General features: G+C 38.5%; 1 protein-coding gene across 1 annotated transcript in view; it reads left to right on the top strand.

Moving 5' to 3' along the window:
* rgs6 (regulator of G protein signaling 6) overlaps positions 1-16853 on the top strand; it is a 93932-nt gene that overhangs the window by 55549 nt on the left and 21530 nt on the right. Inside the window, exon 3 of the mRNA XM_031730255.2 lies at positions 15569-15665. Within this exon, the coding sequence (XP_031586115.1) occupies positions 15569-15665 (97 nt within the window). The remainder of the gene's footprint in view (positions 1-15568; positions 15666-16853) is intronic.

Genomic DNA, 16853 nt, shown 5'->3' with positions numbered 1-16853 from the left:
TCACAGGACAAAGTGAGGGTTTTGTTTCTTCTGTTTAAAGCACATGCCTCTGCCCATTTGGTAAATTGTCTTTTATACAATTTTAGGAAAATTTACAGTGACCTTGCATAATGAACATTCATATTCCTTCTTTAGACTAAAGGCAAATGATCAGACAAGTGAGGAGACCTGGATAGGACACTCAAAGCCAACTGCTTTCTAATCAGCCGATCACATGGCAGCAATCGAATGCATTTAGGAATGCAAATATGGTCAAACTGAGTCATCGGCGTAACTTGGGGCTTAACATTGGGGGGGTCAAGATCTCTGTCTAAATAAATAAATAAATAATTCTGGGTAAATTCCCAGATGATTAAACATGCACCTGTTTTGCTGGTAATAACTGAAATGAGTAAAGAAAATGAACAGCCTTTTTATGCAAGATAATTCATAATTTTATTGGGGGGGTTATATTGGTTGGGTCTGATTATTGGGGGGGTCATAACCCCCCTAAGCCCCCTGGAAATTACGCCCCTGAACTGAGTACCAGAATGTGGAAAACATTTTAAGTGATTTTGAACATGGCATGGTTGTTGTTGTCCAAATATTTCAGAAACAACTGATCTTCTGGGATTTTCCCGCAATGCCATCTCTACGATTTACAGAGAATGGTCTGAAAAATAGAAAATAATCCTATGAGCAGCAATTCTCTGATTGAAAATGCCTTGTTGATGGTGCAGGTCAGAAAAATATGGCTGGGCTGCTTTGAGTGATAAGAAAGCAACAGTACCTTAAATAACCACTCATTACAGCTAAGAGGAAGCAACTGTGAATTCACAACATGTTGAAGTGCCACTCCTGTCAGCTAGGAACAGGAAACTGAAGCTACAATTCGCATGGGCTCACCAAAATTGGACAACAGAAAACTGGAAAAACATATCCTGGTCTGATGAGTCCTGATTTGGGCTGCCACATTCAGATGATTCATTGTGCCTTGTGTCAGCAGTTCAGGCTGCTGCTGATATGTGGGATATTTTCTTGGAATGTTTTAGGCTTTGTAATACCACATGATCCTTGTTTAAAAAAAAGAAAGAAAAAAAGAATTTGACACTTCTGAAGGCAAAAATGTGTCCAACCCAGCAAAGTGTACCAAATAAATTGGTTAGCACGTGTATGTATAAATGAAAATGTACTTCCTGTTTCGGCAATAGAATCAAAAACTGCGTGGAAGCAAATCACATCAACACGTGTATTCATTGAAACGTCCATAAAAAGATAACCTCAGTGCAGTAAAGTCAGTGTAAGGAAGATAATGAAACATATGAATAATAAATGTAATCTTTGCTTTGACAGAGCGTTAATGGGAGCTGAAGTTCTTAACTGCTTACAGCTGTTTGTTGGACTCCTTACTCTGAGTTTATTAAATTTTTGCAGCTTCACACCACAGCAGGAGGCGGACACCCTCAGCACAGACGACAGAGACTCTGTTTTTATGGACATGGCACAAAAGCACTAACTTCATGAACTTCTTGAAATCATAATTTATCTTTGGTATTGACAGTTTTAACAGCAGAGGTGGGCAGTTCATTAACATGAGAAACTGGGACTGGGCTACATTGATAAGTTGAACTCAGTCCTGCTCAGTATTAATTTAAACTTTTTATAAGCTTATTATAAAAAGCCATCCACAACAGTCCCAGTTTTTCCATGTAGGCCCCTGGGTAAATTAATTGCCCACCCCTGCCTAACAGGCTCTAACACCAAATGACATTCAGACAGCAGATCTGCCACAGAGAGATTATAGTAGTAAGCTATAGTCATATTACTTGTTATGCAACTGATGTCCTCGGGTTGAGTACTCTGGTGAGTCACAACTGTCTGGAAGTATTTAACCTATTCGTTTATTTTTTGGTTGGATTTGTAGCATTTTGAGGGCTTTTTTCTTTAGTGTTACTATTTAAATTTTATAAAAATGTAAGAAATATTATGCCCTGTAAGATTTCCAAATGGAATATTATTTCCCATTGTTTTATTAAAACACTGCCATTAAGCTTAAATAAAAGTTTATATAATGCATTTTGTAGGAGTGTCAGAAAGGGAATTATACTGATTACCCCTGCAGCCCAGGACTGTTTACTTAAACTCACATGGAGGATGTTTTAAGTGAGTTTTCATCACTGAGGTCCTAACAGAGTTAGGGCAATAAAAAGGAGCTTTGAATTTAATGTGACAGCATGTCACAAGGCTGCAAACGTTCTCTGTTGAATGACATTTGATTTGTGCCTGTAAGAGCTGACACTTACCACAACAGAAAAATGAGAGGAGAGAAAACACATGTAATGCGTTCAGATTCAATATGTGAAGCAGCCCATCTATGCAGATTTCAGTATGTGGATAAGCTTTTACTTAATCCAGTTTGTGAGCAGTGAGCCAGTGTGTGATTGTCCTTCAAGGGAATAAAGCAATCAGCAGAAAAACTAACCAAAGTCACTGCTTTAAAGCAGTCCTGCACCCTATCAGCCATCTCCCAGTAACAAGGGGAATTGTTCTCAGCATATGAGAAACAACTAGAAAAGGACTTAAAGCTCTCCTGAGGAATGGCTAAATATATGCTTTGACACTTGGAATGAAAATGGGTGTCCTTATGGGACTCCAACAGGGACACATTTCCCACTTTGTTTCCAGTGGCAAAGACTGCCCTTTCTTATGTTACCTATTGAATTTCATTTTGAGACATCCTCTTTTGAGGTAATGAGACATCCTCTACATATAACATATAATATCAAATATTGCACTGAAATTTGTGCCAATTGCTGAAGTCATTTTGTAGAAAAATATGATACTAAGTAGCATACAGAGGTCTGACTCTTAGATATAGATACACTCCAAGATTTACATTCTTAAGTGAAATCGGACTGAAATTAGGTGCGACAACAAAGCAAAGATATTTTAGCCCATACCTAGGAGATGAAAAAGAAGTACATTTTGGTATGGGAGACTAATCAAAAAAGCATTACATCACATACACATTGTGGCCGTGTGTGTGAGGTGCCTTCTGTGTCATAAGTTTCTGCATTTGTTCCTCCACCTCGCCCTTTTTCTAGATGTTCCTTATTAGCACTATACTCTTTCATGAGGTAGAACAAATGGAAGTACACAGTCAAAAAACCCTTTCATGCCTAAACCCATATCATTTCCCTGTTCCTGCTGCAGTCAGGTAGACGACTTGTTGCGTCGTTGTCGCCCAGGGCACCTTACCCTTAGTGCAGTAGGTGTTGTGTCCCAGAGAGGTTAACCATGCAGAGGAAGGCTGAGGCTGTAGGTCTCTACAACTCCTGTAGTCGGAGAAACAGCAGTCTGTTCAAACATTTTTGCATCATTTGTTTCTTTTTCAACTGAAATTATGTTTCATGGAAATTAGATTTGTAGCTCTTTCATGTTTTTTTTCCCACCTGACTAAAGCACTATAGCTAACGCCTGGACTCTGAAATGATTAGTTCATTAGATCAGATTCCAAAAAACATTTTTCTGTTTCGTCCCAGACTGCAGATTAGATGGATAGCATTCTATTGCACTTACTTTGATGTACTGTGCCCTTTCTAATCTGATGGACACTTTAGCTCATTTTATCATAGTCTTTCCTTTTTCTCAAAATTAGAAAGTGAAAGTGATGGATGGATCAGTAAATCGCAAGCACAGCCATGTCAACATAAAGCACTAGGACAAATCACTCGACATGTGAGCTTAAATATTAATCTCTCTGAAAAGGAGTGCACATACAGTACAAGGCAAGTTATGCCATGTCATGTAATTTTTTAAAAAATATATTTTTGCTATATAATTGATAGGAATTGTATTGTTTCTCTGGCTTTTAGATCACCTCTCGTTATATCCATAGAGCGTTGCTCATATCTGAACATGCACATGATGGGTTAGCATAAAATTTCAATATAAATGTGGTTTTTCACAGTTATAGAAAAAAAATAAATTTGTATCTGGTGCTATGACCTTTCCCCTATTGGCTCTAAACAACTGGATGGATTGCCATAAAATATGATTTATTCATAAATAATGAATTCTGTAGCTTTGGTGATTTTTTTTTTTTAAAACATGTAAAAATATGTTAGTTCAGATCCTTCTTACGTGACCAAATTTTTGCAAAACTTTGCATTGTTATCTGCCTCATCTGTTCTTTGTGTCTCTAACATACCAACATGCTCAATCCATAGTGGCTCTGCAAAACTTCCTTAATGCTACATGTCTTCATGATCTGTCTTTTCCACGCTTCCCATTAAATGTCTATGTTGCCAGGCTGCAGTTAGTTCATGTAGTCATGTAGTGTTTTAATTGATGGGGTGTTGGATTCCTTGCTCATTGCTTGCAGAAAACCCTTGATACCTTCTGCACATTAGGGGTGTCATAACTCAGGAAACCATAAAATTAAGCATTGCCCACCTAGAATGAAGACATATTTAGCAACTGCATGAATTATTCTCACCTCAGATGTTTTCCAGAAACAACAACCAGCTTTCAACTGAGATGCCTCGTGAGCTTCTGTTTTAAAATTTAGGCGCAGACAGGATTCAGGTGCAGCTCAGTGTCTGACTACTGCTTTCCAGTTAATCCTCCATTACTGGCAAACAGTACATCTCTCCTGTGCAGAAATGTCCTTTTATACATCAACCATAACAGCATCTTGGTTTAAAGAACCAAGTTTGGCTTCGCAGAATTCCCTACAGCAAACACACATTTAACATCTTCTAACCGAAAAAACCCAACTATATTATAATTTAAGTCTTAATTAATTTGTCAGCAGTACTCTTTTATCCAGCTGGTTGTCTATTCATTATGAACGGTAGGCTAAACATGGGTAAGCAACTATGTGGGAATGATTGTAGATGATCTTTTCAGCAGTTATTGTTGTAAAAGAAACAAACTAAATGACATTTTCATTTTTTAATCCAGAATCCCGACCAGCCTCATATTTCCCTGGGATGGTATCAGCTGTCAGGCAGAGATGCCTCGGCAGTCAACTGTGTCAAAGCCATCCTGTTGTCATTACACTTCCATTAACAGTCATGTAACCCTGCTGCCAAATGCACTGGGCTGAAACCAGTAAGACTCATCATCACTGTCACCGAGCCATCGAATCTGACCTTCAGACATAAACCCCGTACACTGTGCGGGCAAGCAGGTTCACCATCTCTGCTATGAGTCATTACACCCACTCTGGGAGAATGGTAATTCATTTAATGTGTGCTTCTGTGTGAGAAATGTGTGTGTGTTAGATGCACACACGCATTTTGATCGAAGTCACTACATTTAATATATTTGACGAAACTACTTTGACCTTTGCCAGGTTGGATGGTGATTATCTTCTGGAATGAAGAAAGATGCTAATATCTTGCATGAGATTTTAGATTGAATGTGGGATTACCCAAGTTCTCTCATTTCAGTTCTCTCATACAAGAGCTTGATCATTAACTGTATGCGCTCAGACTTTATTATGCAATTTCCATCACAATGGAGATTTATTATCAGTACATTATTTCACTCTCAAGGAAAAGGTCGACAGTCATAATTAGCCTCTTCACTGACCTGGGAGCTTATGCAAATTATGCATTTCCTTTTTATAGCAAAGAACTCATCAAGCTACTCAAGTCAGCGATGGGGTACTTGACAGGTGCCACATTACCACAGGCGTTGATGCTAGTCTAGTCTAGCATTATAGAAATTTAAATAGATATATAAAAATACATTTACGGTGTTTAAACTTGCAAATTTTTTCTCATAAACCAGAACTATAGTTTTGTTTTGGGGTTGTAAAGTGAGGAAGCATAAGTTTTCCTGTGATGAATTCAGAAGAGTTCACTGTACTGAGAGTACAGTGAGCTCATTATAATGTACAAGAGATCAATTGAGATGATCTGAGCTTCGTGACATGTTGCGCTATCTTGCTGGAAGCAGCCAATAGAACATGGGTACACTGAGGTATTAAAATGATGAACAGGGTCAGCAACAATATTCAGGTACAATTGATATTAAACTGCTCAAAGTGTTCAAAGAAAATATCCACCACAATATTACACCACAACTGCCAGCCTTACTGGTGATACAAGATAGGATGGATCCATGCTTTCATGTTGTTTACACCAAATTCAGGCACTAGCATCTGAATGTGGCAGTGAAAACTATGGCGTTATTTTTGTGCCTCTATTCTGAGCGCACGTAAAAAAAATTGCAAGTGCAAATGTTGCATTTTGGGAAGAAAATTATTTTGAGCAAAGTAAAGCTTAATTTGAGCGAACAAAATTCATTGTTGCGTGCAAGAAATGTATTTCAGTGTTTGCTATTATCCATATACACACACACACAATAACAGCCGCTCTCGCTCAGTTGTTGGCATTTTCTCTTGCTCAGATCTCTGCTCTGTGTGCTGACAGACATCTGTTGACCTGCTCTCAGAGTGTTGTTCGCACTCACAACATCTCTGCTTCTCGGCTGTACACCATTATAAGTGTGCCACAAAACCAACCAATCACAGACTTGGATGCAAAAATTCTGATTGGCTGTTACAGTCTCAGTTTAAATCCATTTTTGGTTAGTATGTTTAATTATTTTATTTTAAAACATATCATTTTTTTAAGACCATTGTTGGTTTTAATCTGGTTTAAACCAAACCACTCCACTGGATTTAGCTACATTCTGGACCCTGTTTCCCGAATGCAGTAGCTAGCGAGCTGATTGGAGACTGTATTGGAGGCTGTTATTGTGTGTGTATATGGATAATAGCAAACACTGAAATACATTTCTTGCAGGTAACAATGAATGCACAAAAATAACGCCATAGAAAACGTTTCGGCAATCGTCTGTTGTTACTTTTGGAGAACCTGCGCAAACTATAGCCTCAGTTTCCTGTTCTCAACTGACAGCAGTGGCACCTGGTGTGGTCTTCTGCTGCTATAGACCATTTGATTCAAGGATCCATGTGTTGTAACAAGTGGTTATTTTAGCCACTCTTGCCCTCCTTTCAGCTCAAAGTCTGGCCATTCTCCTCTGACATCTGGCAACAAAAAGGCATTTACAACCAGAGAACTGCTGCTCACTGGATATTTTCTCTTTTTTAGACCATCCTCTGTAAACCCTCAAGATATACAGTATGTGTAGGAAAATCCCAGCAGTTTCTGAAATACTCAACACATGCCACTTAAATTATCTTCGCCATTCTAATGTTCAGTTTGAACTTCAGCAAGTCATCTTGAGCATGTTAGCAAAACTAAAGCATACTATGTTTTCATTTAGGGCCGGTGGGAAATCTCTATGATCTGATGGGTCTCAATCTGAGCTATTGATTGCATTTTGTGTTACTTAACTTATAATTAATATTTATTTTGGGTTTTTTGTGCGCACACACACATGCACACACACACACTTCATACTTCACACATACTGCACAGTGATAGCCCTTGATAATGTCTTATGTGGCCTGAACAAGAGAATAAACCACTATGCATTTCACTCAGTAGATAAAACCTTCATAACACAAAATACAGCTGGTGTCAAACCGTAACCTAACTGTAAACTCATCGTATCATAAGCTTTCATTTTCTGGTTACGCAGACTACAGCTGTTTAATATGTTTTCATTTAGGGCTGCATTCCTGGCTGCACATTTTCTCTGTGCAGCCAGGAATTATATCCCGGGTTTCACAGTTGCCAGTATTGGTCATCATAACTTTGAAAACCGCTGCCTTGACAAAACTAGAGTGCTGAAGGGCATTTAATCTATTCATACTACCAGTTGATTATGGGGCTATTTTATTTTGTTTTCAACTAGTTTAACTTTTCATAATGATACAATTTTTGAAGCTCTTTGCCTCACTCACATTTGATATTTTAGTGTCTGCTGGCAAGCGGAGCAGTCTTTCACAAAAACAATTTCTTAATAAATATTTATATTTATTATTATCTGTGACTTTAGTCCAGGTCTCCTGGGGCTAAAATTATACCAGCTAGATCATCCAAGTTAACAGAGTTGGCTTATGTAACATTAACAGGCTTTTAGGGAATCTGGACCCTCTGTAAAAGTTAATAAGATATGGTATTTCTTTTAAAAATAATTATACCTAAAAATGCACTTTTAAATTCCTTACAAAGTAATATAAGTCTAGCTTGAATTGTAAAATTATTCATTAGCTGGATGTTACTGTTCCAGTGCATTCCAATGTATAATGTATTCACATTGTAATATAACACTAGAAGACTGTGAGACTGTATATTACACTCCAAAAGTAACAGTGGGGGATTCATATTGTTTTACTGTACATTCATAATCTCATAAAAACATTTCATCAAGTGTTATCACCCCGTTGCTAAAAATATAATTCTTGAGAGGAAGTCAGACAGCCCTCTATTCTTAGTGGACTTATGGTAGAGCCTTGGGTATTATTCATAGGGACACAAAGGGAAAAAAAGAGCACCGTTCTACCATCAACTATATCCTTACAAAAACTGAAAGAATACAGTTCACAGTGACACAATAAAAACCTCTGGAATGACCCCCCAGCAGTCAAATCTTAAAATTAAGACTGATTGTGATCTTCTCTACAGGAAAATCATGTGATATCTGCAGCAGTGCAGAGATCTCTGAGCGGTAGCAGTGGGATGCAGGAAACTGCAGGGGAGGCAAGGTGCTCTACTAAAAGAAAAACTGGTCTCAGAAGGAACTGTTACCTTGGATGACACTTATACTTACACCTACACATATCCAAGCACACACTAAAGCATGGCTTCATACACTACTGTTATCTCCAAACCTAGAGTGGCTGGAGTATAAGTATAGATACAATATAGTTACTATACTTACAGTATATGGAAATGTTAAAGCAACTTTGTAATGTAGTTCTAGTGAAACGATGGCTTGGCTTTGTACCTAAGCACAGGCTCACTGCAGGTTGACCAGAGTCTTGTAGTTATATTTTAGGTGGTGGCTCAGTGTCTCCGACATTGCCTCTTCTTTTTACCCCAAGACAGTGACTGGCTACTTTGGCACCATGGCGAGTGCTTTGATTGCCTTCCTAGAGCTCTCTCTCAAGCCTTACAGCTAAACTGACTACAAAGCCCTTACACCCCATTTCCACTGGATATACTTTTTAGTTTCCAACTGTGCACTTGTTCTTCAGCTGAAACGCAAGTAGCTTTCTCCATTTGTATGGCTGATTGTCAGGAGAGCTTCAGCTTAATGACTAAGTCACTTTACAGGTGTTACTTGCCAAAGATCCAGGTCTGATTGCAAGTTGTTTATTTAAGGATAAACTGTCCTAGTAGTTTGCTTCTTGCCAAGCACCACAGCACTTGATGTGCCACCTAGTTGTTTTAAGCTCAAAACAAGAGGTTGTGATTTTTCTGACTAAAATAAGACTGAACACTAAACCTTTTTTGGACTAAACTGGAATTAAAACTCCAGTCAGTATCAGTCTAGACCAGACAAACAGCTGTAAATAGCAAACTTAATATCTGCCTATTTCAGAATGGGGGAAAAAAACGATGTGTAATATGTTGAAATATTTGCAGTGTTAGAGGTAATATATCCCATTAGCATGACTGCATTTTGGAGAGAGAATTCTGAAATATGCTGTAGCGTTTTAGGTTCTTATAGAGATTTGTGTCTTTGCCCAGTAGCATTAATGCAGAAGGTAAGACGTTTAATTACCACCTGTGTGAGCCGATGTATCCGATGTATGTAGGATATGTAATTATATCTTGATTGGTTTGTGCTGTTTCCAAGGTAATCTTTCTTCACCAGATCTCTCTGTACTATTTTTACACAATTTCAGTTTTATTTGTTTCTGTCACATGTCGCATTATTACCAGTTCTCGCTATATTTTGTAATTACTTTGAATTGCTGTTAGGAACATAACATGTGTCAACCACCCATAACGGCGCACTACAAGGGATGAATTATAAAATGAGCTGCTTTTCATAATATTTCTTTATAGTGAGATATTAAATGTTGAGTTTGTGGATAAACTATCTAATATACAGCAGACTATGACTTTTGCATAATGAATTACTTCACGCATTTTGTGTCAAATTGGGGACAAATCTCTGACATAAACATGCTATATGAAGTATGACATTAAGCCAAAAAGCAGATTAAGTTACTATGAATATCATAAAAACCAGAAATTGAAGAAAAAAATTAGCTTGCAGGGCTGCTGGTGACAGTCTTGAACACATGTAAATTGAGCCTTTTTTGTAGCATTGCCAACATGATTCTTGAGTCCACTGCATTGTGTTGAATATTTTAAGCTCATAGTCTATTATGCTGCATTTTTTTTGACAAATTTTATCTGCTCGCACGGCTCTCGGTAAGCGCTTTCACAGAATCTCTAATCCCTTTTTTCCTGTGCTTGGCTCTTGACTTTCTTTCCGAGCTTCTTGTCAGTATGCAAGTGCCACTCAAAGCACAGAGGAATGTGTTGCAATCAGTTGATTGTGAAGGGTCTTAGGAAGGTAATATGCAATCTACTGAAGTAGATCCGGAAGGAGCCAAATCAGCCAATGGTCTCCTGTTCATACTATGTTTGCCTCCCCGAAAATTCAAATTAATAAATTCATGGCATGCAATCCTCCCAAGGTACATTTAGGTTTGATTGGTGTTATTACATGAGTTACAAAAGTAATTCTGAGCCCTAGAATGGATGAAAATAGTCTTGCAGTACTAAAGGAACTGTAAATAATCTGTCTGGAAAGATCAAGATGAGTGAGACCATTAAATGATCAAAACTGTGGTCAAATAATAAGCGAGGATATTCAACTCAAGATTGTTGACTTGAAGTCGTCTATCTGCTTGTTGTCCAGCTGGCCTTCAGCCAGGCTGTTATCAATCTAGCAGCATGTTAACTTTCACCGTGGGGATGGCTTGGGAACTGCATGGTTCAGAGGAGGTAATTTTCTTTCTTTTCTCTCAAAATGTGTTGCCCAGGTATCACTGCACAAAAATTCCCACTCCTCAAGGCTGTGGCTGACATTTTCTCTCTCAGCAGGATGTATCCCTGCTCCATTATAACCATAGTAATGGCCTTGTCAGTCTTCTCTCCCACGTAATTCGCTTTTTGCTATGAAAGGCTAATTGCAGCTGTTTCAGGGACAGGAATTCAAAAGGGGGCTATTTTACAATAAAATGTACTTTGTGTTAGCCTCCTCTGCATGTGTTTAGGTGTGCATGCCAGGTTGTTGAGCTTGAATTATTGTGCCCTCGTCCTGACTCATGCTTCAGCCCATTTCCATTTGGGGAAAAAAAAAGAAACTCTTGAGTAAATAATTTTACCATCATTAGTCACAGTGCTGGATGTTAAATAAATGTTCTCAAATGATAACTGGTGTTATGATGCAACAACCAATGAAATACTCTGTATGGTTGTATCATTGAGGGAGAAATTCTAGGTGTGCATTAACTTTGTTTTACCTTGTGTGCATCTTGCTGGATGGCTAGGTAGCATGTCTGTTATGCAACTAATGCTTCACAATACCTTCTGAAATAAGTTAATTTGAAAAAAAAAAAAAGTTTGTACTTTTATACATATATTATGTTTATGTTTATTTTTGCCTCTCTCCAACTGGTACTTTTCCATCTAGCATAACAGTCAAGTAAGTACGATACCCAATCAGACAATTAATGGCTTAGTGAGGGACCATGACGATGGCATTTCTGGTAAGTACGAATGGATAGCCATTCTTTTTTCTTTCTTTTTTTTGCCCAAAGAGATCATTAAACCACAGTCAGCAGCACAGCCCTTTTCTCCCTGTAACCAACCTGTCTGCCAAGATGCCTGCCAGCCCGCTAGCTGGTCCATGCTAAGTGTGTGGTGATAACACTGTAATCAGGCGTGTTAAATAGACCGGCTTGCAATAAGTCTGATGAAATCTGTTCCCGCTGGGCTGCACTACAAGCCAAGACACAAACATGCAGGCGCATTCATACAGCACACAACCCCAAAACTCTATACACATGCACATATGTTTGTATGGACTTGTGAGGATCTACACTGACATAATACATACAGTAATTATAACTACCAATCTAATCAACCACTAATCTAAACAGAACAGTCATCTTAAACTAATCTTAGTCTTAAAATGTGTTGTTATGTTAAGGCAGCAGGATTGTGCTTAAAAAGGCAGAACTTCAGTTATGGGGGTAAAAGATAATGATGGCATTGCATCAGGGTTCCAATACAGGGTTTGGGAGAAAAAAAACAACACATTAAACCTGGCTTAATGCTCCAGGAGTAGTATGTCATATTGCAAAGTGCTATTACTAACGTGTGGACATATCTCTGAATGTGGCAAGTTTCTTCTTAAGTAATAATCATAATATTTTTAGCTAAAAGACAGCTGAAAACAAATGATTTACAGGCACAGAAACTGAGAATTAAAGTAATTGTTTGCTTGTGTGATGAGGTGCTGAAGTCTTATTGATCTAAGGATCGTATTTGAATCTGTATCAAATCTCCAGTTTTTTCATCTGCGGAGTGGACCAAGAGCAGATTGGGGTAAATTTTCATGACCAGTTATTCAAGTGCGTTTTTGATTAGCAGCATCTGGCTGCTTCCAAAACTGTAAAAACTTTCTTTTCCACAGCTGTACTTAAGTTCCCCATTTTGGGCAGCAACTTTTCCTCAGCCATTTCCATTTTCCAGCTCAGAGTCATGGCCTCAGATTTAGGGGAGCTAATTCTCATCCCCTGTACTTCACACTCAGCTTCACACACACTAATGGAGTCTAACTCCATAACCAAAAACTGCAAACCAAACGCTACCGGCAGTAAGTCAAGACCACGTACAGCAAATCGGAATTAATAATTATGATCGGCAACTTATGTAATGCAACAGCGACTCAACTTGGTCACGTGTAACGATAAATATCATAAAATACACAGAAAATTGTTTTTTTAATGTTCCTCCTTTTTGTTTCAAAAATACCATTTTCGTGTTTCATCGCAAAGTAGTGTTGGGCTATTTTAGATTCAGTGGGTGACAGCTGTTGTAGCATGAAGTAAACGTGTTGTGAATGCCTATTTTCATTAATGGAGCAGGAGTAGATTGTTCATGATAGTGGGAGCCATTAAAGTCATTTGAGCAGCTACCTCCACACTATCAACATCTTATTACAATCATATTAGTTATATTGATTTTGAAGTGTAGCCCGGAGCTGTCTATGTCTTTGCTTTTGGCAGACAGCCAGGATCTATAGAGAGGAACAGGGTGACAGCAGTCTGATGGCCAGAGGGGTAAAAGCAGGAAGCTTGTCAGTTTGAATTTCCAGACTGGTTGGAAGCATCTGTGCTGGAAAGTGAGCAAGATGTGTTTCAGCCATTTCTTTTTTTTGAATGTTTGCAGGCCCTTTGACGACACAAATACTGCATTTTCACGCCACCTGTCTACTTGCAACAGGACAGGTGGTTTATGATAGTAGGTAGTGGTAAATTTGCCTAATTTCTTTCAGGCGTAAGCAGCTTAAATGCCTTTGATATAAGATTTAGAGACACGACACAGTTTACTAATAGCATAAACTATAGCTTCTGTTTAGTCCTCAGTCACTAATTTTCTATCTGCCTGTGTTTATCCAGTTAATAGGTGGTGAACTCTAGAAGAGTACAGCATTTTATTTGTTTAGCAATCACATTGGGGTATTGTCAATAAAAACAAACCAAAACCAGCTGTGATATTTTTAAAAACTGCTGGTAGTCATGCAGTGGAAAATTGTGTGGCGAAAACAGCACTTTTACCCAGCTGAGTTATTCAAAGACACACAGAGCAAAGCCAATATGTTGCTTTTGCTCCTTTTGTTCTTATGAAAGGGATGAATTTCTCTTCTCTTGCAGATTTAAAGCCAGCTTTAACCTCTCTCACCCTGCGTTTGTATGCTTGCTTGTTTTTAGCCAAATTTGAATGCTTCTAAAGACGGGAGCCATTGAAGAGGTGATTTTATGCATCCATGGGATTCTGCTATTCATACAAGTCAAAAAGCACACCAGCAAAGCAATGTTGTTAAATTATTTTGGATATTGTGCAATGTTTTAAAAAAGAACTATTGAAAAATTGTGTGGATGAATAGTATGTTCAGTCTTAAACACATTGAGTCTGCATGAGTCTGTTGTGGAAGTCATCAGCTTTAACCCAGCGTGGGTGGCTCCTAGAACTATACTCCACTGACAGCTGCACATTATAAATATACTCATAAGGGTCGCAAAACTGCACAAACTGAGGACATATTTGCAGTAAAATAAACTATGGGTACTACAGGTAGGAAGTAGAATGTGTTTTTCTCAAAACTGGTGAAATGCACTTCTTTTCTGTGATCACTTTAATTGTTTAGATGTAAAAAGCATATGTGGTTATCTCTGCCTCTCTGCCGTTGCTCTGGGTTCCATTCAGGGTTTATATATAGCTGCCGAGTTGTGCGTTAGTGTGTGTTAGTTGTCTCCAAAGCGACCAGCTTCTCACTTCCCACTCCCTGACGCAAACAAAAAAAGCATCTGTGAAGAGAGAGGGGGTGTCAACCTTGCAATCAAAACCAGATAATCAAATACTAATCTGATTACTTAAGTGCAAAGTGGGTGACGTGTTTCGTTTAACATCTGTGCAATTGTAATTAAGGGCCACAGGATATGTGCTGTCCTGCTGAACCTCAGCTCCTGCTTAGATTAGACTCAGTTATCATGTGACTCAGTCTTGTGGTTAAAACAACATTACAGGGAGAGGTGAAGTGTATGGTTAAACCTATAAAAAGTGAAAAAGGAGAAGATAGGAAGAGCTTTTGTTTTTCATGAACTACCTGTGTTTTTTCACTGGTATCAATTTCCATTTATAAACAGTTGAATTTTAAAGTCAATTTAATTAACTGGTTTGTTAGACCATATAATGAATGATATCATTTTTCTTTCTTGAAAGCCATATTTTATTCTAAAGTAGAAACTGTAGCAGCATCTTTGCAGCAAATGATAGTCTTGTCGTGGCGATCGTGGCTCAAGACTTGGGTGTTCGTGTTGTAATCGGAAGGTTGCCGGTTCGAGCCCCGGCTCGGACAGTCTCTGTCGTTGTGTCCTTGGGCAAGACACTTCACCTACCGCCTACTGGTGTTGGCCAGAGGGGCCGATGGCGCGATATGGCAGCCTCGCCTCTGTCAGTCTGCCCCAGGGCGGCTGTGGCTACAACTGTAGCTTGCCTTCACCGGTGTATGAATGTGAGAGTGAATGAATAGTGGTATTGTAAAGCGCTTTGAGGGGTCCCGAAAAGCGCTATATAAATGCAATCCATTATTCTTATTCTTATTATTATTATTATTGTCTTCTTAAATTGAAGAGAAGTGAGCTGAGCCTGCATTTTCTTTGTGATGGCATAAATATGAATCATAGCGCTTGCCATTGTCTTGGTTTGAAGTAATGCAGCACTTCAACTTAAAGATTCACTGTTTAAATAAGTAAAAATCTAAATAAAGTACATTTAACTAATAGTTGTCTCACATGGATAAAAGTTTCCGTTTGTTCAAACTTTTAAACTCTGTCTTCTGCCTTATTCTACAGATTGAAGACATTATCACTCGCATCCAGGACGAGACGGACGGTGTACCCATCAGAACTGTCAAAAGTTTCATGACGAAAATCCCCAGTGTCGTTACGGGTAAGAAATCAAAAGAGACAGATGTCAAGCAAACAGTGACCTAACCTGCACTGTACAAACATTAACTATAGAAGCGCATCACTGATGGACAGTAAGTGCCCCGAGAACAAAATGAGACGATGGAAAATGCTGATTACTGTTGGGCCACTTGTTTTAGTGAAGCTGAAAAATGACAGTTCATTCAGCTATTCCAGGATAATTTAATCAACGTACTTTAATTTGATATTTTGAGATATATACTTATTCAGCTTCTTTTTAAGGTTGTATGTGAAGAATTATTCCTGAAAAAAGGTGAGGAAATATGGAAATATTAAGGATCTGGGTAGACTTTATAAAAAGGTGAACTGTCTGTTAATTGCAGACTTATGATACACTATATGGATAGGTATGAGCAGGATATAAATTTCCTACCGGTCATCAAGACAGAGCATTAGTTTATTTCACAACACAAGGGTAGGCATCCAAAAAAATCCATCTTGCAAGGTATTTTTCGAGACACTATACACTATCCTAGCTCTCCAGCTTGGTCACACATTTGTATTCAAATCATCATATGCTTGGTGGCTGCATTTCACTCTGTTGAGGCACAGAAAAGCTGAATAGCTGGAGGTAAAAGTGGGAAGACAACATATGATTAAACGTTTGAAAAAGTGTGTAAGTGCAGAAACAGAATGACTAATGCTGTCCTACTATCAAGGTGCCCTTAAGTGAAGCAGTCAACCCCTGACTTCTCCTGTAGAGCTGCGACTGTGGGGATCTGTGTGTCAAGCTGTCAAACTTCAGAATAAACTTTGAATTTAAATGAAGTAAAAACAACAAAAGAAAACATTATTTGTTAGTTGAACCTGACGGGTAGGGATGAATGTTAGCCCCCTTGCCAGCTGGCTGTAATCGCTTTCACTGACAGCATAAATCATTGCAACAGGCTGGCGCTGCAGTGGGAGGCTTTCGCAGCAAACGAATGAAACAAATGATGAAAACAAAAACATAGAGTATTAACGCCCCCCCCCCACCACCACCACTACCCCAGTCTTTGCATTAATGGAAGATACATACCCAATATGCAATAAGCAGAGCGTATCAATAAACACAATTACCCCAGCGGCTGATGGATATGCAGAACAGTATCTCTCAAATGTTTGCAGCTGAGTGCTGAAGGCTAAGAAACTAATAACTGATGAAGAAATT

Source organism: Oreochromis aureus, linkage group 15 (assembly GCF_013358895.1).
Source record: "Oreochromis aureus strain Israel breed Guangdong linkage group 15, ZZ_aureus, whole genome shotgun sequence".
NCBI lineage: Eukaryota > Metazoa > Chordata > Actinopteri > Cichliformes > Cichlidae > Oreochromis > Oreochromis aureus.
Note: the sequence above shows the minus strand (reverse complement) of the source record. Positions and strands in the feature narration are given on the sequence as shown.